The 23,039-nt window shown below is 36.3% G+C and overlaps 1 protein-coding gene across 1 annotated transcript in view; it reads right to left on the bottom strand.

The window, feature by feature from the left end:
- tusc3 (tumor suppressor candidate 3) overlaps nt 1-23,039 on the bottom strand; it is a 76,664-nt gene that overhangs the window by 19,896 nt on the left and 33,729 nt on the right. The window contains exons 4-6 of the mRNA XM_079616791.1: nt 19,749-19,889; nt 14,824-14,964; nt 14,062-14,151 (exon numbers count right to left, since the gene is read on the bottom strand). Coding sequence (XP_079472917.1) covers nt 14,062-14,151; nt 14,824-14,964; nt 19,749-19,889 — 372 coding nt within the window. The remainder of the gene's footprint in view (nt 1-14,061; nt 14,152-14,823; nt 14,965-19,748; nt 19,890-23,039) is intronic.

Below are 23,039 nucleotides of genomic sequence, written 5' to 3'. Positions count from 1 at the left end.
GCTAAAAACTACAGCTAGTAGAAGGCGCAATATCCTTCTTAGGGTGGGATCTCACTCACAGAATGTACAAATAGTGTCAATCAGCCATCTTTTTTTGGAAGCCAAGCTAACGGGTTCTTGTTCTGTGGAGAAAGCTGAGTAGTTGGGGTTACCATCCTCTTTTTCCCGGACATGTCCGGCCATCGAGATCGTCCAAAAATGTCCGGGATTCGGCTTTTGCTTTCTGCAGTCGTCATTCATCGTTTACATGCACACCTTTTGTTTCAATCTAACTTTAATTCATTCAGATTGGTGAATCTGAATGTAGTGTTTACATGAACGCTAAACAAGTGATGGGTTAATGTGCGTTTTAACATTGCTAAGAAAATTCCCGCTCCTCCGTGAGAGATACGAGACCGGTGCGTCTCACAGGTGTCGCTCATCAGTAATCACGCCACCGGCCTCGCGTTATTCTCCCGCAGCCCTCAGTCTCGTCCTGCTCGCCGCAGTAAACAGAATTAATGGCGTCTGTAGAACGCAAAAGCCGAATCCCGGACATTTTTGGCGATCTCGAAATCCCGGGTAGACTTGTCACGGAGACTCACTAGTAGCCTTTTTGTTTAACTGTGCTCTTACCGGTAGCCGTGGCTTGGGAGTGGCCTCGTAGGGCAGCGAAGCAAGTGCATTCTGGGAGTTGTTGTCTTTCATCCACACGAGCGACAAATACATTTTCTGGCTTTTCTCAGTCTAAGGCTCCAAATTCAAAAATCATTTCACATTTCTACTACATAAATGACCCATTTTAAATACACATTCATCTTTACAGAGGTGAAGTATCCCTTTAATACGGTGTCTGATTACATTAAAAATAGTCAGGGGTATTCAATTTAAGCTTTATAAAACTGTATTTACTTTTAATGAATTAAAATCAAATAAATAAATAATTCTAAGATCTTAGTTTGAATTGTAACAATATTACTGTTTCCCTGTACTTTGTTGCCTTGGCGAGCATAAGAGACTTTCAAAAAAGAAAAAAAAGAAAAGAAAATTCTCATAGACTGCAAACTATTGAATGTATTATATAGAACAGTGGCAGCTCGTCAGGGGAGGCACAGCCTACCGAATATTAAAGTGAAAATGGGAGAAGGACAATTTAATGTTCCCAGTTATTCATTTAATTTCATGTCTCAGAATGAGTATTTTTTCTTTGTAATTTCACCACTGTAACACCATAAAATATTACTGAAGAAGTCGGAACCACCGCTGGTCTTTCCTGAACGAGCCGAATTATATAATTAAACTGCTAAAGCGAGTCTGACGGAGAGAAATGCAGGGGGACCAAATCCATAGCCAGAGACTTGGGCTGCATCCGAAATCACATACTTCCCTAGTATATATAGTAGGCGAAAAACAATATGTGAGAAGAGTAGCATGTCGGAATTCACAGTACTCATAAAAGAGTAGGGGAAAGGTACCTGGATGACCTACAACTTCCAGTGAGATTCTGAAGTGCGTATATGATGGACACTATCCCATGAGGCCACGATAGAGGATTTATGAATGGCAATGATGCGACGCAATTGACGCTGTCAGATCATAATGACAACATGGAAAATGTAATACGTCCAGATTATAATCATACTACACACAATCATACTATCATACTATATAGACAATCATACTATATACACAATCATACTATATAGAACATACTTTTTTTAGCAGTCACAAAGGGGGTACTTATAAAAAAAAAAAAATCTACTCAAGAGAGCATGTGATTTCGGACACAGCCTTGGTTAAAAAAAAGAGAGAAAAAAAAAAGATAATCACCATTGAGTATTTCACTTTCACCAGTTAAGAGTGTTGAGAAAAAAAAAAAATACATTGCAGAGGAGTCTAGCCTCGGTATATCAACCAATCATCATAGAGAAGAAAATTACGTGAAACTAATTATTAATTTGAACTGCTAACGCTGATAATGTACCAACTACCTTACAGATATTCTGAATATTTGAACAAATTTACTATTTGAACAGTAGCTACAAATTAGAAAATGAAGGAAAACACCACCTAAAGTTGGATAAGCTACAATTATCAGCACTAAATGGCTGAACGTCCTCTTTTAACACAGGCATTTAAAAGGACAGAAGTGATAGGCTAGGTGCGTGAAATGATATTGATATTGACATATTGTCTTGCTGTATATGCCATTTCTGCCTCTATTTCAAAACCCACCAGTCACCACTGATATAGAAATCTCATTTTACATTTAAGAAGAGCTGATTTTCGAAGAATTTCTTCTTTGAACCAAAACTTTGGTTTACTTTTTATCAAAAAAAATTCTGTATCGAATAAGACACTGTCATCATTTTGGCTGGAGAAGACAAAACCTATTTAGATACATTTTATTGGATAAAACAGGATAGACTGTAATACTTCTAGTTCATGCCTATAGCTGAACTGTGGGCAGAAAAAGCTTAAAAGCACTCTGAATATGGACTATCCATCGCTAAGATTTGTGCAAAGTACGCCTTGGTGTATCAGGCACTCCAGCGATTATCGAAATCAATCGGAAAGCTGTATAAAAATGATTGACGGGCCATGTTTGGCCATGGGCAGCCAGCTAAAGAGCCCTTACATAGGCAGTTGAGTCCTTGCTTTGTGTGTGTGTGTGTGTGTGTGTGTGTGTGTGTGTGTGTTTTGTTTGCAAAATAGCCCCCAAAAAGGTCAAGGTATTTTTTTTTTTAGACATTTCATGCATCATCAGTTTTGTAACATTGCTTAAATCGTGCCAACAACCGAAGCATTCGTTCAAGCGCAGTGGCCATTTTCTTCCCTCAGTATTTCATCATAAAACCACATTAAAAGGAGCACTTGCTAGGAAGCAAAAATCCAGTCACTCAGGTTTGAATGCGCAGTACGTAGCTGGGAGCATCTATCAGGCTTTTGAGGAATTTTTGCGGTTTCTGCTGGCAGATTGAATTTTTACTCTGTGTGGGAGCAACCTTTCATTACCCCTACACTGTCATCAAGCATTACGTCTCCACTCACTCAATTGTTGGCGATGCGCTGGCCCTGCAGTGGCTCAGTGTTGGCATTCACCATGACTTTAGTCCCCCTGAGGCCTGTCACTCCTTCCAATGAGTTTTAAGTCTGGGTTTTAAAAGACTGGGGTTGGGTGTATAATGTTGATGGTGGATTTAATGCGTTGACTTAGATCTTATAATCGGCGTATAATCTCAAGTGCAAAACCATTCACTCCAAGACATTTCCAAATTAAGAGTACACCGCATCCTTTCGTGTGGATTGCGTTTCAAACGGTTCTGTGTGAATGGTAGACATCTCTCCCTTGAAATGAGCACTCTTTTTGGGTTGGAGTGGTTTTGATTCAGATCAATTTGTCTGGAGCGCCAGCTCATCAGCGGGCTGCTCTGAGAGGCACTTGGATACAGGCTGGCCGACAGCCAGAGAACCAGCCGCACACTATGAAGGGAACGGAATCAGCACTTAGGGTGTAAATATTCAATGCTATCACACAATCAATTCGTACGAATTCGTGCGAGTGAGTAAAAGGCGGCTAATTCGTACGAATTCGTACGACCTCACTCGTACTAATTTGTACGATTTGTCTAAACCCACGTGATGAGTAGATTTAGGGGCGGTGTCAGGGGTAGGTCATTCGTACGAATTGGGCAACTCGTAAAATATGTATGATTTAGAAACAATCCGTACGAGTGAGGTCGTATGAATTCGTACAAATTAGCCACCTGGTAAAATTCGTACGAACTGCCGCGAGATCGGGTTGAAATATTTCCTTTGACAATCTTTCAAACTGAAATGTACAAAAAAAATTAACATGCACATTCTGTAATAATTGACTTGCCCACATTTCATTTAAAACCCGTTCGAATTTTTCTTACATTGAACAAAAAAGGTGAATTTTGAAGAACTGGATCAGTCTAGTTTGTGAATGAAATATTAAAACCTGGATTAATTATGACATCCAAATCCTGATCATGATTCATGCACATTGCACCAATAGCTATGTTTCCATCCAAAGTTGTCCATTTAACTTATGCGCAAAATTGGAATATCGCATAAAACTTTGGCGAATAAAGCAGCGTTTTCATCCCATGTGTTATCTTGCATTCAAGATGCCTGTTATTTGAGAACGTAATAATCCGAGACACTTCTGGGAGGTCGTCATTATATCGAATCATTCTGATGACGGACTTTGGCTCATGCATTTCAGAATGATCAAACTAACATTTGTGATGCTGTGCATGAGTTGGTCCACGGGTTAGTCCAGTTACACAATCACATCCACTGTTGAGGCCACTAAGTCAGTTTTTTGACTTAAAGGATTTAATCAGTAAATGTGTTTTCATCGTAATTTATGTGCATGTCTATTTATCAGATAAAAAAATTTATCCGCATCAATTGAGCGATTACGTCTTTTTATGCACGTTCAGAATTTATGCGCATCTTGGCATTTCCTTCCAGCAATTTGTTTATGCAATATTCCAAAAATGTGCATAAAAATAGGTTGATGGAAAGTTGGAAACATATCTAATGAGAACAAGGTCGGATATCAAATCATGCAATCTTTTGTCTGAATTTGCATGAATTTGTATGGACAATTTTAAATTATTTTGTCATTTTGGAACATTTATATAATAACCATTTTAATAATTTCATAATTGTGCTCTACGGAATGAAAAATGTTTCCTTATAATTATTGCAAAAACTAGTTTAAATAAGGCAATGGATCAACATCTGAAATTCTGTCACAATTTGATTATTGACGAACTATTTGGGCATGATTCATAATTATTCTAAAAAATATGCGTTAAAAAAATAAACAGGTCATAATAGATTACAAATCTACATACTACTGAATATAGGTCAAAATTATATTTTGGATAAATCAATGTTTAATACATTAAGTATTAATTTAGAAATAAAATATATTATTAATCTTCATTACCCACTGTATGTATTTAATTTTCATTGCCAGATCAATGCACTGTTATACATTTGCGCTTCAAGCACAAAGCAAGCACTTTCTGAAGAATGCTGGCTGATTCTTACATAATCAAAACACATAATCAGGATATTCAAAACACTTGTAAACACACTCAGCCGTTCTTTCTCCACCATTTTCAGTCCAGTTGGATGTGGCAGGGCAAACAGCCTTTCAGAGTGTGTAAAATAAGGCTGCCAGCTCAAGTTAGAGAAAGAGTTTTCAAGCCTGTCAAAAGAATTCTCAAGCTTATGGACAGGGGGATACCGAAAAGTCCAGCAGCCAACGGCAACCCTTCAGCACAACCGTGTGGTGCCTAACAAGCTCAGGAAAGAGTTGCTCTGCACGGAGAGAGACAGGTACTCCTAGACAGGATGAGAGGGTGCTGATTTCATCATATAGGACAAGACATTAAACGCTCAGACCAGCTGAGGCATCTGTGTTAGACAAACAAATCAGTCATTCCCTGCATACTACAGCTAAAAGCGTAATTACTTCACTGCTTTATAATCATACATCATTGATTATGATGTAAGATTATTATTGAAACTAATAAACCATTTTAAATATTTAAACTATCACTTAATGGACAAATATAACTTATAGGAGCTTTGGCTGGTAGAGTGCCTCTGCTGGTACATACCGTAACTACACCTTATACAAAAATCATAAAAAAAATAGCCATGCATTCGGATTTTTCTGCAGGACCCATACAGTACATCCCAAATCTCATTATATTAGTCAATTTTTTAAACATGTTACATGAAAATCAGTAGGTTAAAGGAATTACTTAAATGAATATTCTGGGTTCAGTATAAGTTACGCTTAAATTGTTTGTAAAACAAAAGTAAAAATTGGATACACTTTTGGAGGCTTTAAAAAGCAGAAATGTGAAGCTTATTGAATAAAAGCACTTACATGAATTCTTATGTCAAAAGTAACTATTATTTGAGCTGTAAAGTTGCTCTTGTACAGGTGAAACTCGAAATATTTAAATATCGTGCAAAATTTAATTTATTTCAGTAATTCAACTTAAAAGGTGAAACTAATATATTATATAGACTCATTACATGCAAAGTGAGACATTTCAAGCCTTCATTTGGTAACATTTTGATGATTATGGCTTACAGCTTATGAAAACCCCAAATTCTAAATGAGAATATTGTGAAAAGGTTTTCATAACTGTAAGCATCAAAATGATAACAAATAAAGGCTTGAAATATCTCACTTTGCATGTAATGAGTCTATATAATATATTAGTTTCACCTTTTAAGTTGAATTACTGAAACAAATTAACTTTTGCACGATATTCAAATTTTTTGAGTTTCACCTTTAATTCTAACAGTCATTTTAGTGTTTTAGGTGTACATTGTTGTGGCATACGAAATTGTAAAATTAGAAATTATTTTTAGACAGAAAAGATTAGCAAGCATGAGTAAATGATGACATCATTTTTATTTTAAAGTGAACTATTCCTTTATCTACTTATTTACTAACTGCATCCATTAACATCACCACCACACACCCAGCATGAATGTTTTACACATCTTTACAATGCCTCAAAATAACAGCTTGCTGTATAAATAGACCACCTATCGACCACACCATGCGCTGGATACAAATAGACGATGCGCACCACGGAAACGGATGAATGTCAACAAAGAAAAAAGGTTTTGTTGGAAACTGACCAGCTGTGAGAGGTCACAGTGGCAGACAGTCTGGAGTCTTCCGGACTGGATCTGACTGACAGCTCGAGCTGATACCAATGGAGAATCAACAATGAGACAAAAAAAAAAATGCTGCCTCCCAAACCTCCAGCTGCTTGTTTAGAGAAAAAAAACCCAAAAAACTTTACTGCAAGTCTTTTGTGGTTATTTACATGCATCATTCGTTAGCTGTCACAATGAGAAAAGTTAACCATAACAACTCCTGCTGGCAAAATGGAAGATTGGCGTCAACGTGATTAATTCACAGTTAATCTGCCTTTCCTTCTCCTGTTTGGTATTTTCCTTTTGGCTTTCTTTATTATTATGAGTCTCCGCAGGTCTCTTGTTTCAGCTGTAATTAAAGCTCCCATTTGCTATACAGATTAATTTATATTGCTACAATCCCTCTGCATCAGCGAGTACAGAGAAAAAAAGAAAAAAAACACTAGTTGCCAGGAAGAGATCTTGAAAAATCTCTGCCTCGAGTGCAACATTTATTTAATGCTTCAGTTCACAGTTCAATTCGGTAAATAAAGACTCCCCAGCAAAGTTTCGTCCGAGCTAAAAGCCAAAATATTTGCGGAGATGTAATAAAAGTGACAACATGCTGGAAGGGAAGGGCAGATGATTTACCTCTTACCGTTGGTAGATACAGAGAGGCTGCAAGAGTTCATTAACAAATTGTGGGGAATGAAATGAAAATGGTGAACCGAAGGCTAATGCGGGCAGAGGAGCTGGCATCTTCAGGTGACTTTGAAAGAGAACACTGAATATACGTGATCAAGTCCTCAAAGAAAGTTCAAGAGACAAACTTTTTAAGTGAATTAATAGCACAAAAAGAAGAGTACTAGAGAATTAACCTCTTTCCGGTCCAGAAGTTTGATTGGTCAAGCGGTTTGCATCACTCAACTTGTCTGTGTTAACATTCCAAACCAGTGTTAGTGAGTGGTGTGAAGTGATTTTCTACTTTATCATGGAGAAAGAGTGATTTTATAGAGAAAAGTCTCTCTAATGACTCACTTTATAACCATTGTGAATCATTCAAATGGGAATACTGCAGGTACTTTGGGGTAAAAACGTGTTAAAACATTTGATTTTATCAAAATAACATTTGTTTCGACTGGTACACTATCTGATTTTGGCTAAAAATTAAAGCATTTCATAACAAATAACCCATGCCTTTTACCTGGACTTAGAGGCAGTTTTGTAATAGTTATTAAAATTTCCATAAATCCAAAAAATAAAGACAAAATAAATGGCTTTATAGCACGGTATAAAAACCAGGGAAATGTTGAGAATTGTTCAGTTCTTTTGGCCTAGAGCGTGTTCATCCTGAGTATCAACACAGCAAGGTGTCTCTATGTGTGTGTGTGTGTGTGTGTGTGTGTGTGTGTGTGTGTGTGTGTGTGTGTGTGTGTGTGTGTGTGTGTGTGTGTGTGTGTGTGTGTGATCTATCCTAAGGTGTGAAACCACAAGTAGATGCGTAGCTTCACCTCACATTTCCTCGCCATTTCGTCAGTAAGCAGTCAGATGCCTTCATTATCAAAACAACCTTCTACTCTCTAAATGGGTTTTGCTCTGGGCTGCAGGATGAAGCCGGAGAATATGTGGAAATGGCACTTTCAGAGTCTGACAAGAGAAATATAATTTCATGCAAATGTAGCGTTTAGTTTAGAAAATCAGGGTAATGTTTTTTTTCCCCCGACCACTGTCTCTCGCACAACCTCTTTCCACTTTTTTTTTTAATTTCACACTCCAATGCACAACTATAAATGATGACCAAAAATCTATCTCAGCAACATGCTATAGTTTTGTGTACGACTGAGGCCTTTTAGCAAAGAATAATATATTTTTTTTCTCAAGGATAACTAATTGTTCGCTTGTACGCTTTGACCATGTCACATGCAATTCCTTTTGACGTGAACTCACATGACCCTGAACAGTCACAAAAATGAAAAGCAAAAAATGACAATTAAATGTAACGCAATAAATTATATATACTGTTGTGCAATATGCATAAGAATACAATTATCCTGCCTCATTGTTTGACATATTTAATATATTATGTATAATGCTTTTTGTTTAATTGTGTTTATTTCTTGGAAAAGCCTTTTATGGGCAATGATGTAGCTCTTACACGGGTATTTTATTTATAATAAAATGAATATAACATTTGTATGCCGTGTTATAGTATTCACAGAGCAGTACTGGGAGTTATATGTGTGTGTGTGTGTGTGTGTGTGTGTGTGTGTATGTTAAATTTGAGGTCAAAGAGATAAGGATGAGACCGCTCTACATAATCACTGTACAGATGACTTATTTAGGCTCAAAGTAGAGAAGAAAACATGCATTAGAGCAAGTTTACAACTATTATGCGTTAAGTATGTTGCCATGGATGAAAAGCGATTCAGACACGAGGAAAGGAGCTCGCCAAATGCGGAGGAGAACGCATAAAACAGGCCCTTTTTAAACGGGTGCGTTCCCAGGCAGGATGACCTCATTTGGGGTGGTCACTAATCTATTTTTAAATATCCGTGACAACGACAGATTCTGCTTTGTGACCACCAGAGCTTCTCTGGCACCAGAACCATCGTGATATTTTTACTTTCATTTATATAGAGTATTTGTAGAATATTTATACTGCTAAAGAAACAAAAAAATTACTTCTGTTTTTTCTTTTTTAAATTCTGCCTCCCGGGGAATTGATACGGAGAAGTCCTCTGTCCAATATATATATATATATATATATAAAGTACAGTGTCAACTCGTTCTTATAAATAATATTTAATAACTTATTTAATAACTATATATTTAATATATATATTTAGTAGTGGTTCTGCATAATAAGTGTCAGTTTTTCATTGCCTGCTCAACTTTTGCATTTTTGGGAGTATTAAGAACGAGTTGACACTGTTCTTTCACACTAATAGAAGTGTCCCCTTCAGGTCCAGCTTGGGGATTAAAGGACCGCAGATCAAGAAATCCTCCTGTTGTGAGCTAGATGTTCAGTGCCTGGAGTATGGGATTCATGGCATTGTTAGCAGTGTGTTTATGTCTCTGGATCAATGTTCAGGCCTGAATATTTCATAAAGGCTGTCTTCAGGCCACAATAAGAGGAGTTAGAAACAGAGTCATAAGACAATAACACAGAGAATCAACAACCCCCCCCCCCCCATCCCATCCCATCCACCCACCACCATTATCTCTTCACCAGCACATCCTCCAAATAAATGAACCATCATTTACCATCCAATCCTGTACAACAAATGAGACACACTATGAGCCTTTTTAACAATTTATAGTAGGCTACATTAGCCTCTATGGCTCTGGCTTAATTGTCATTCGGAGATGCTTTTCTGCTCGTTTGTTTTCTGCCTTTTTGATTCCTGTCTTTTTCCAAAAGACTGTGAGATTTTTATACTCTGAGAAGTCAGGCATTTGTGAAGATATCTTAGCTATTTATAGAAGTATTTTTGGTACTAAGTGTACAATTATGTATTTATATATCCACATGAAATTGACGGACAAGATTGCAAGACTGGAATACTTGATTCTGATTGGCCACTCTGTAGTCAAATATGTTTGTATAATGGTATCTAAACTGTGCAATTGATTGTCGTTTTAACCAGTTTCCTATGTCTCTTGTAGCACTTTGCTCTCTCTGCTGACATAAAACAATAATTTGAACTGAAATCAATATTTTCAGTTTCGTATTTCATGCTTTGTGTCAGGGTTATTTTATGAGAATTAACAGAGTGACTGTACATTATCTATCACTCATAATTCATTTTTAAGTACCAAATCAGTGACTGTGGCTTTCACGCAACTAAGTTTTCTATTCACATTTTACTGCAACATTGCACTGGTTCTGCATCTTTTCTTAAAGTGGTGGTAAAGTATGATTTCACTTTTCTAACTTTAGTTAGTTGCTGTTTGAGCATAAACAACATCTGCAAAGTTACAACGCTCAAAGTTCAAAGCAAAGGAAGATATTTGCTTTTAAAGAAAATGACTACAACAAACGGCTGGTAGGGACTACACGACATTCCTCACGGGTTAGTGACATCACCAACCCTAAAATGTACATAAACCCCGCCCCCGGGAACACGCTGTCCATGTTGAAAAGAGGAAAAGTTGTTGTATAAGAGTACATTTGTGAGTCAGCTCAAACTTTAGCATCCATCTTTTCACATGCAATAGAAAGTCACTCTGTGTGCATCTCACAACAATTCCTATACGAGCGGTTTATAGATTACCATGACAGAATATGCTAATTAAAGATAGTTAACTCTATATCAGCAACATAAATTCATCAACTAACCGTTCAGAGACGTCCTGTTGCATTCTACATGTTGTCACTTCTTCTTGAGTCTCTCCATCTTTGTCTGACTCCGTTTTAACATTAAAGGCAGAACAGTTTCTGTCATTTTAGTGTGTCTGCTTGAGGTAATCGCAGCTCTTTAAACCCCGCCCTCTGCAGCAGCTCATTTGCATTTAAAGGTCCAGGCACAAAACGGTGCGTTTTTGCAAACCCTCAAAAAGTTTAGTTAAAAAACTTCACACATACACTCTGGGGACATCAGAGACTTATTTTACATCTTGTGAAAATGGCATTTTACCACCCCTTTAACCTTGTGACTAAGCTCCAAAAGACCTCGAGAACAAACGCCTTGTACTGCACTAGTTTCCCATATAGTATAAACTGTAAAATTGTGAAATATTATTACAATTTAAAATAACTGCAATTTATTCATGTTATGGTAAATCAGAATTTTCAGGCAGCCATCACTCCAGTCTTTATGTGTGTGTAAATGTTTTCTTTATTGCCACTTTTATTCAGCAATGATGTATTCAATTGATTAAAGTAAAAAAAAAACAGAGCACAACCTTTTGAATGTTAGTCTACACAATCTAGAAATATTACAGTTGATTTAAATAATATAATCACAGTATGTTTGAGATTTGACTTGAGCAGAAAGAGCAGAATACAAGCAACTTAAAACGCTTTGCTAGCAGATTATGTAACATTGAGCTGGAAAAACTAGACACATTTTTGTCATCATATACATTAGAGTCAATTAAATGTCGTTTGAGTCTAAAATAGTGTCAAATTGATGACTATGGCATGATGTAATATTTATAAATACTTAAAAAATCTGTAATACCACATACATATACAGTATATATATGGCAGTACTCTGGAATTCCTAAATATTTTAGCTCTTCCTGGATACGGAAATGTTTTAATTGTCGATTAGGCTCTGGAAGGTAATTTGCATCGAGGTCTTGAGTCAATGGGGGTATAATTTTACAGTAGCACTAATGGTATATTTTGTATAGCACAGGTTAAATGTTACAACCTTACCTCACTGACTTTAATTTCCCCGTGTCATCAGCATTTTCATTTCACCTCTGCCTCAGAGAGCTATTAGATGAAGAAACGCAGCTTCAACTTCCTGTCTGGAGCTTAATGAGGGACGGTGATGAAGTGCTACTGGGAAGGATTATGCACTGAAAGAAGCTGATCCTCTTATTTATATTTTAATAATTAAAAGGCCTTAATCATTTCAGATTTATTGTGTTATTGACTGGAGGGATCACTTAGAAGCCAATAAGAGGTAGATGCAGAACAGCAGGTGAGTGCAGTTGCTGTGGATTGTTTTTGTGTAAATATATCACAGGATTGTACATATTAACAACAAGACTTGGCTATATTAAAAAGGTCCATTATTTAAACAATCAACACACACCCCTTGAGAATTTTTTTCCCCCATTGTTGTGCTGTGTGTCTAGCTGGCTTTAAGCATTTTTTGCTATCATAAATAATTAAATTGCACTAAATGTTAATGTTACATCACTCTATTAGCATACTATATTTAAAATAATATGATACTATAACAGGGTTCCTACACCTTTTCCATTTCAAAATTCCAGACTCAAATTTCAAATCCAAGACCAATTTTAACATAAATGGTTCACACAGTATTATTTTCAGCACTATATTTGGTATATAGTACAGTCATCTGTAATAATTTGGTTTTGATCATCAAATGATCATCAAACAGCAAAGTACAGTCTGATTTAGATGATTGTTTGCTCTTTACTCTGTTGCTGGTTTCTCTTTGTGAATTTTAAAAGATACTTGCTTATAGTAAAGACAAACAGTTTTGCGTAATGCAAATGTGTGCCTTGAATTCATTCAGTCGTGTTTGACAAGCACTAAAAGGATCACTAAACTTTCCAAGAAAACACTGTTCTTCATGATAAATAATTTTTTTTGAAAACTGAATATGGGCAATAGTCTGGAAATATTCACACATTTTTTCCATACTTATCCAGACATGGATCAAATTCCATATTTTTCCAACTGGTGTAGGAACCCTGCTATATTAATATTTTTTGCACACACGCATTACTGTTTTTAAAAATCAAAAGTGAAAGTAAAAAACATTTTGGATGTTACAACTTCTAATTAAAATAAATGCTGTTCATTTGAACTTTATATTTGCCAAATAATTCTGAAAAAAAGTATTATGTTTTCCACATTGATAATCATAAGAAATGTTATTATACAATAACAAAGCATACTAGAATGATTTCTGAAGGATCATGTAGCACTTGACTGGAATAATGTCTGCTGAATTATGTTTCACAATCACAGGAATAAACTACATTTTTAAATATTATACAGAAGTTGAATGGTAATGTAAGGCAGTGTGTGTGTGTGTGTGTGTGTGTGTGTGTGTGTGTGTGTGTGTGTGTGTGTGTGTGGTAAATATATATAGTATACAATTATAATAGTAACAGTATTTGCATTGTCTCTATTTCATAGACTGTTTTTGCCTCGTATTCCTAGAAACATTTAGAGTGGAGACGTGAAAGGATAGGGAGGGATGGTTAGATCTGAAAATGTCACGAGCCAGATTCAAATTCGGGTCGTCTGTGCAAAAAAAACAATGCATGTGCTCTACCATCCAGGTCACTTCTCCGACATCCAATTCACATTTTTCGTAGTTCTGTCTGGCTCCATCACAGTATTTGTGTACCAGTTCTATTTACACTGAGAGCAATATTTTTTATTTATGAATGTAGGCTATACCCTTTGTAGGAATTAATATTCCACAGGATTCATTGCCCGAGAACTGACGGCATGGGCGATATACCAAGAAGAACTTGAGCTTGTTTTTCGTTTGCAAAACGTTACATACAGTAACAGATAGCCATTTAATGCATAGACAAAAACAAAGAATATCAAGTCATGAGCACAAACTGAGTTTGGAGAGGTTTAGACGAGTGGTGCGACACATATGGAGCTCTGAGACGAGAAGAGGACTTAGAAGAGGAAGCACTTACCACTTGACCATTTTGAGGGTTCTTGTGGGCATACGGAGGACCACGAATATGATTCCACATCTGACCTGACGTCATGGCAAACACCACACACTGAGGAAAAGAAAAAGAGAGGGAGAGAGATTTGTTAGGTGAGTGATATGGTGATATGAGAATGACAAACAGAAAGAGTGAACGATAAAGATTGATTACATTCTAGCAGTCTGCAAAAAAAAAAAGAAAAAAAAAAAAACTTCCCTCAAACTGCTGTTATAATCAATATGGTGGATAACAAACTTTATCCATCAGAGCAGTAAAGGTCAGCCTTCAGACTTTGGGGAATAAATATTGAAAGCCCAAGTTCTACAATTTACAGACAACACAACACTTTCAATCAAACTTTTATGCAAGACACAGCACATAATTTGGGCCCCAGGTGGTAAAATCACATTGACTATGCTTTTTCCCCTTGAGCTGTTGTCTTCTGTTTTTATTGCATCATCTTGGGTTTAGATACAATAAATAGGCCTATTTTATGGCTTAAAAACTCTATAAATATGTTTTAATCTAGGTTTACTCCATGGTCAGCTGGTTTTATTTTTTTTAAAGGACCTTATAAAGCAATAGCAAAAGTGTTGAAGTTGAACGGATCTAGGGCCAGAGAGAGAGATGCCCATTGTACTGCTGCCAAGATATGCATTGATGTTTGATCTGGCCAGTTTTTAACTGAAAGCATGTCTCCAGCATTTTAATTTGAATTAGGGCTAAATAATCAACATTAGGCACCAGTGCAGCCATGGCCCAGCCAGTCTTGTTGTAGATAAACTCCAAGTTGTTTCTTCGCAGGTAGAGGAGCCCACCGACCAGAGACACCAGCAGAGCCAGAGCGATCGTACCCGAGTAGTTGGGTGGCCGGAACACCCGAATCTAGACAAACAAAACAAAACAAATTGCAACTTTTGACCAACACCTTATATTTAAGAAATGACGACTTGAATGCCAATGCTCCATGAACAATGAATGCTGTAATTAAGTGGAAGCAACGGAACTTCTGTAAAAAGTTAAGATAGTCAGTTAACTAGTCAGTGTAACAGCTTACAGAAGTTTGTGTTTGATAAGGGACCAAGAAATATAATTTTAAATACTTATTGGTTTATCACACTATTACATCAAATTTTCAACAATTCTAACATGGTTTAAAATTGTAAAAAAAAAAAAAAAAAAAAAAAAAAAAAATGAATTTTGGACCCTATACTGTTATGACTGAATATAATTGTACTAATTACAATAGTGGTACCATAAAGCATACAAATTGTCAACACAAGTAAAATGTTGACCCTTGACAGAGTATGGTAATAACATTATTAACATCAACAACAGCATTAAAGCTTACAGCAATTTATATAGAGAGATACAAATGAGAAACAAGTAAACAAATAATTAAATTAAAGACATGGATTAAATTTGGATGGATGGATGGATGGATGGAAAGATAAAAACCCAACAATTCCTCAGGAATTGGTAATGCAAGCCTGTTCAAATAGGGTTTTTAAAACATGAAAAGAAGATGATGACAGTATTCTGATACCTGTCATGTTATGTTTCTCCGAGAAAAACAAGATACATAATAAAGAAATATCTATGAACCTCACTCCAGTTTCAAAATGAAAAAAGTAAACCTTGGTTTAGTAAAAATGTATAGAGAAATAAATGAACAAGGCTAAGGTCAGGTTCAAAAAGCGTCAAACTGAAAAAATGAAGAGGAAATTAAAGCCTGGGTTCAACTGTTAAAATACTGCAATCTCAAGGCCAACCTTGGTCACCATAGTTAAAACCAGTCATTTCCAGTTTGTAAAACTTGAAACATTTTTGCCTTTAATTTATAAATGGCAGTTGTTGAGCTGCTTTCAACCACTTGAATTTGTATGTTATGGTCTGAATATCTTACTTTGAAAAAAAACTTTCATGATGAGGAAACTTCATTCAAAACCACTGCATGTGAAGTCACTAACTGTCTGCAGCGAGGCAATTGCCTTAGGTTTCAGACAGCCATTGTCTATTGAATGCATTTATTCCTGCAAAGGTTGACGATCCCTCCCTTCCCTCTTGCACTCTTTTCTTCGCCTTAGGCCAAAAGTAGACCCAGAGGGCTAGTAAGTCTAAGACGCATTGGACGCTCAGGATGCTCTATTTATGAGTGTTGTGATGCGAGACCCAGAGGGCTGTAAACACGTTTAGTGCCTGTCGTTCAAGGTCTTAAAGTTCAAAATGTGTACTACAGCCTCTGCTGCTGCCTCCGAATCAGAACAGATTAATCTAGGACAAAAATGGCCGACTTCATCAATAATTCTGTCTACTCCAGGGAGTGGACGAGCAACGATCCAATGCGCACATGATAGGCCGACAAAGACTAATAGCCAATTTAGCTAATGTTATGGTAATTTAGTAAAAAACATGAAAACATGTTTGAAACATAGTACACAAAGTCTTTCAGTGCCTCTGCAAAAATGTGAAATGGAGATGAATCAAAGATAATGGGCCCTATTTTAACGATAGCACATGGTCTAAAGCGCAGGGCGCAATTGCACTTAGGTGAGTCCAAATCCACTTTTGCTAGTTTAACGACAGTAGAAAATGGTCGGCGCATGGTCTAAAAGAGTTGTCCCTATTCTCTTAATGAGTAATGGGTGTGTTTTGGGTGTCACATGAAATAAACCAACCAGAGTCTCATCTCCCATTCCTTTTAAAAGCCAGTTGCGCTCGCGCCATTGCGGATTGTTATTTACATGACGTAATTTACAAGCGGAAAGACACGCTCGTGCGCGAGGTTAAATCGCGCAAGCAGACCATCTACGGGACAAGCCGGATTCCACCATATCTTTATGTACACAATATTAATATTTTACATTGTAATCCTTTTATTTTTAATATTTTGCTAGTTTGTGTGCTGCTGCGCATCCCTGTGTGTGTAATAAGCAGAGTGTATGCACGTTGTGGACCCGCATATAGGGACATATTACTAACGCGCTCTTTAAATAACATAAAAAATCTATTTCAGTTGTCTCAAAATAACAACACTCCAACAATGCGCCTGAACACACCTCGTTTTCAGACCAGCACGCCCATGGGCGCATAAATAGGCGCAAATGCATTTGCTATTTAAACAATGTGGCGCAGGACATGAAAATGATAACTGCGTCGGGCTGAAACTAGCAAAAAAACACTTGCGTCGCGCTTGGCGCTGTATTGCGCCGGGTGTATGATACGGCCCAATGAGTCCAACCGGATGGAGGGGAGAGCATTACTGACATACGATCTCCTCTGAAATCTACACAGCGCTTTTAAGTCAGTGCACTACATTTTAAAAAAAGTAGCTTTTCATCAACTGATTTAACTCAGCCCTTCCTTAAAGGTGATATATATATATACCTTAAGTGACTTATTCAAAAATATTAAAGCTGAAACCAAGGTAGAGTCTTAATAAGGCAACTGAATTAGTGCCAGAGCTCCAAGGCAGTCGTCTGTAAATGCATTAAGGTGCCGGTGATATTTTTCAATGAGAGCTTCTCTAGAGGGAAAATCTATGTTAACATGATGGGGAAATTGATGTTATCTGTCTCCATTTCCTCGAGACCCCGTATCTGGGTCTGCCTTCGCATAAAATCGCTGCTTGGTTCTACTTCGTAGGCTTTGTGAATCTCTCAGTTTGCACATTTCATCACTGATCTGATTTTTTTTTTAAAGAATCTTATTGACAAAAAGATAGATTTACCAAACAAGCTGGAAGAAGTTCACTATTCCAAACCGATTCAACAAAGTAAGGATTACAGAAGCCTGTACTGTAATCATTGAAAACACAGAATAAATCCTTTAATCAAAAGAGTGTTTATATTTGTCTTGCAGGATGTCAGACACATAATTATACTTTCAAGCTTTTGGCATCAGTTATACAATCACTATATTATTATATATAAAACTGTGCTAGCGTGTCTTGAAAGGTCATAAAGAGGTTGCGTTTTCAAGAGATGGGAGAAAAGATGTTACTTATCCCTTTTAAAAAGTGTATTGAGATTTATTTCTTCCCATTTTGGCATCCTCAATGTTGCTCATGAAAGCTGCTTCTCAAATGAGTATTAGTCAAACTAATAAATGAAAATTATTTTCTTAAAAACAGCCATCAGGCAAAAGACACCACACTGTAAACCCAAATAATTTGACAAAAAAAAAAAAGAACAAAAAAAGAACAAAAAGTAGGTAATCAGTTACATAAAAAAAAAATAAGTTAAGAATGTCAAAGTTTAAGCAAGCAGACCTGGCAGATTGTTATTTTTAACGTGTCTATTTGAATTGCTCTTAACTTGAAATACTTGAGTAAGCTAATTAATTTAAATATTTTTAGTAGTGGAAACTTGACTAGCTTTAAATAGCTAATTCAGTAATTGCTAACTTGCTAATTGTTAACACAATGATTTGCAATAGCATTAGCATAGCAATTGCTGAATGAGAACAGCAATATAGAAGAATTGTCACATATCTGTTCTCAAATCAAGTTCATATGTCCACTTGTCTCCATGATGGCAACCCCCCAAAAACCCCACATAACAGAAATGTGCATCTTCTAAATTAGCATAGCAAGTAACATTACACACTATATTAAATCTCCCACTTAACATGAATCTTGCACAAAAAAAACATAATATAACACTCGATTTTAGCATTTACTCTCCACTTCAAGTGTCACGGCTAAGCATGCTGGGAAATCCCAGGCCAGTTTGTTCAATTTAAATTTGTCTAAAATAATTATAATAATTTTTTAAAAAGTTCACAAAACTCAAAACAATGAATCAATTTAGTTTACTTAAAATGTGTAAGTTTTGTGAACTCAAAAATAGAAAGAAAGTTCTACATTCTCATAAAAGTGAATTTGATTGAACTAATTTGTTTAATTTAAGTGCTTCTTACTACCAATTTTTTTTTTTTGAGAGAGAGAATTAGTATTATAAAATAATGCATCATAAATGCTAAAAAAAAAAATTTTTGAGACCGATCACAAATAAATGTGTCTGGGAGGCAGAGCACTGCTTTCAACAGCAGCACTTTTACGTATCAAAATGCTGTCAGTCACGTACATTATACATTTACACACTTTTATGTGCTAAACCTTGAAATGCACCTAGTGATATAAAATACATAAAATAATTTGTACATATTCTAAAAATGTTACTGTAAGTAAGTTTTGTTAACATCTTTGAAATAAGTATATTATGCTCACCAAGACTGTATTTTTTAACCAAACAGTACAGTAGTGAAATATTATTACAATTAAAAATAACTATTTTCTATATTAATATATTAAAAAATAATTTATTCCTGTGATGGCAAAGCTGAATTTTCAGCATCATTACTCCAGTCTTCAGTATCAAACGATCTAATAACTCTACATTCTGATGCTGATTTGGTGCTCAAGAAACACTTATTTAGTATCAATGAGGAAAACAGCTGTGCTGATATATTTTTTGCGGAAATCATGATAACTTTTTCCAGAAAGAAAGTTAAAAAGAACAGCATTTATTTGAAACAGAAATTTGTAAACTTATATTTATTGTCACTTTTAATCAATTGAATGCATATTTTCTGATATACAGTATACATTTATTTAAAAAAGAAAGAAAAGAAAAAGAATGGTAGTGCAGCAGTATATCATACAGTACCTGCACATCAGTACGGTCTGCGATCCACTTGGCCAGCTGCTCAGAGGCAAAGCCAATCCGCTGAAGGTCAAAGGTGTCTGCCCTCTTCGGCTTCCCTTTGGCTGGGAAATGCATGAATGTGGGGGCAGAGTTCATGTTTAGCTGGAGGAGAGAGAGAGAAGAGGAAGACAAGGCAGGACATATGAGAGAAAAGAGGAACAGGAAGCATAGGAAGGGAGGAGAAGGGAGGGGAATGATGAATTGAAGAGAAACAAGAGTACAAAAACATTAATATCTGCTAATAAATCAATAAAGCAGCAGGAACAGTGTGATGGGTATTACAGAGATTTCTTTTAATAAGGAAACAGGAGCAATTGAAGAGCCTCCAGAGGGAGGTAAATTACCCACTACAAGAATGAAGGGCCAGAGAGAGAGAGAGAGACAGAGAGAGAGAACAACTGGATGAAAAAAAAAAACGATAGAGTTAAAAGCAGAGGGTTCACCCAAATATTTAAAAGTGCAATGCTTTGACCCAATGCAGTTTCAGCTAAGGATGTGCATGAGTACTCTGAAGTGACAGCAGTCATCGATCGCAAAAAGCAGCACTTCGTTCTTAATTTTGTGATTTGTTAGTCTTTTTTGGTGATACCTTGCAGTCCAAATGAGCAGCAATTTGGGTCAAAACTAGTCAAGTGATGTACACTTCGGAAAGGATTTCGTGGTGTTCAAACAGGACGCGTTCTTTCTTTCAAAAGAAAGTGTAACTCAATGGAACACAATGGAGGGTGTTGTGAGATGTTAAATTTTCTATTTTATTTTTGCTATATAACTGTTTTAACATGACACACAGCCTATAAATAACACCACATGTGGTGTGATATGTTGAAAAGTTTGTGTAAAAAAATTCCAACCTTGTATTTTCTTTCTTCTGTGAAATACAAAAGAAAATATTATTTCTGAGCTGCTATATTACATAAAATAAACGTGGAAAGTGATTTATAACGGCAAACTCCAAAAAGACCAACAAAAAAGGAGGATAAAAGTATCATAAAAGTAATCCATAAGTCTTTATTAAACGTTTTCTAAAGCCCCATGGTCAACCTTGCTGAGGACAGTCTGAACATTAACCACAGCCATTTCAATAGTCTCTAACTCAATTCCTCCAGTGCCACCAACTCTGTAAGGGCTAGAAACAAAATAATTTTTTCCTCTTCCGCCATTTCATGAAAAACATACTTTTTCTAACTCCTCCTAGGCCGTTGTTCCGACTTTCACAAAAATGTAATCAGATCATCTTCAGGCCATGCCGATAACAAGCTATGGAATTCAAGTTGATTTGTCAAACAGTTCTCAAAATAACACGCAAAAGAATTCAACAAATAGAATGCCAAAATGGATTTTGGACTGTATCTCCACACCGCTTTAGCATATTCAGACCAAACTTGATGCGTGTTATGATCTGAGGGTACCTGAACAGTTTCAGTGCAGTGCCACCAAGTGGTCAGGTGATATGAAAATTATAATTTTTTTGCTAATAACTTCTTGGCCAAAAATGATAAAACTGGTGTCTTTAGATTCGGTACATCATGTCAAACAAGATCCAATTTTTCCATATCGGCATTTTGGGCGCCATTTCGAATTTTGTCGTAAAATGCAAAATTTTATGATCTCATTGGGGATCGTTACGAACTCTGAACTCTGTACGACTCTGTATGTGTCTTCGACACCATGCCCTGATGGTAAGTTTCGGAGCGGCAACACCTTCTGTACAGAAGTTATAAGGAAATTTCCAAAAATGCTAATAACTTTTGATTAAATAAGCCTGTTGTAATGAAACTGGTCTTAATATATTACTTGGCTCATCCTGAGAAAATAGTACATTTAGCCATAGTCGGCTGAATTTCCTGTTCGCCATTTTGATTTCCAAATTCGAGTCAGATCATCTTCCAGACCAGCCTTGCAAAAAAGTTCTGGATATCTGATCGATAGACCAAACCGTTTTCTTATACCGTATCAACAAATTTGAAGGCATGATGCCAAAACGATTCTGAGGCTGCATCTTTGCAATGCTTTGTGACAAAATTGATGTGTGGTGGTCACAATGACACATGTGATGTTTGGTATAAATATGCCAGAGTCACCTATTGGTCAAGTGATAAACCATTAAATCATATTATTAATGACTCTTTTAATGATTTTTCAACCATTTAGCCTAAAATTATCTTGATATGTCTTTAATTGGTCATTGACACAGTTGGTCTGATGATCCCAGGCATGATAGCATTACTTATCGTGCCTTCTTTGTGTTTGACCCCTCAATTGCTGCTTGCAGCTTTTTTTTTTATACTAAGATCAATAAACTTACATTTTGCAATATGGCTTTAATTTTGAATAGTTTCACACACCAAGCTATTATTTGGGCTTAGAAATAATATTGTGCATGAGTCATATGGATGGCTTTTGCCCCCCTTAACACTACACTACTGGTCTAAAATTTGGAATAATTACGATTTTTATTTGTTACCATTTTTCTTTAATGGCAGTCTTTAAAAAACTTTTTTATTTTTTATTTTATGTAATTCATTTCAGTGAAGGTATAGTGGAATTTTCAGCAGCCATTACTCCAGTTGTCAGTGTCACATGATCCTTCAGAAATCATCCTTCATTTGGTGCTCAAGAAACATGTTTAATGTTGAAAACAGTTTTTGCTGCATAATATAGGAATATAAGAATGAGTCATGGGCTTAGAAGGCATATATAGTGCATGAGTCATATGTATATGTGCTTTCTGGAGCTTTGCAGTGTCACCATCCATCTTCGTTGTAAGGAAAAGTGCAGCTGGGCATTCTTCCTCTCTAATATCTTATTTTATGTTTCACGGAAGAAAGAAAACAATATGGGGTCAAAATTACATGACGGTGTATTCACTTTTTTTATGCTTCGCATTAAATAACACAGACAAAATCTACCTAAGTGATATTCAAGTAATTACATATAATTTCAAACAAGGGGAGCAATCATGTAATCGCTGGTGATGAAATAGTCTCTTAAAAACATTGGGCAACGTTATTAACCGGCACCTCTAACACACATCTGTTTATTAGCATACTAATGGACGGACTAATAATGCTGTCCCCATGCTGGATGAAAACACATCAAATCAACATTAACCCACATGTCCTCCCAAGAAATGGGTTTGGTGCGAGTGAACAGAAGCCATTGCAGTTTTCCAGAATGCATAGGCTTTGCCACACCTTTAGCATAGGAAAATTATTTCGGACCATAACGGATATGGGTAAATTGGTATGACAT

This window comes from Phoxinus phoxinus (genome assembly GCF_949152265.1).
Source record: "Phoxinus phoxinus genome assembly, chromosome: 6".
NCBI classification, from domain to species: domain Eukaryota; kingdom Metazoa; phylum Chordata; class Actinopteri; order Cypriniformes; family Leuciscidae; genus Phoxinus; species Phoxinus phoxinus.
Note: the sequence above shows the minus strand (reverse complement) of the source record. Positions and strands in the feature narration are given on the sequence as shown.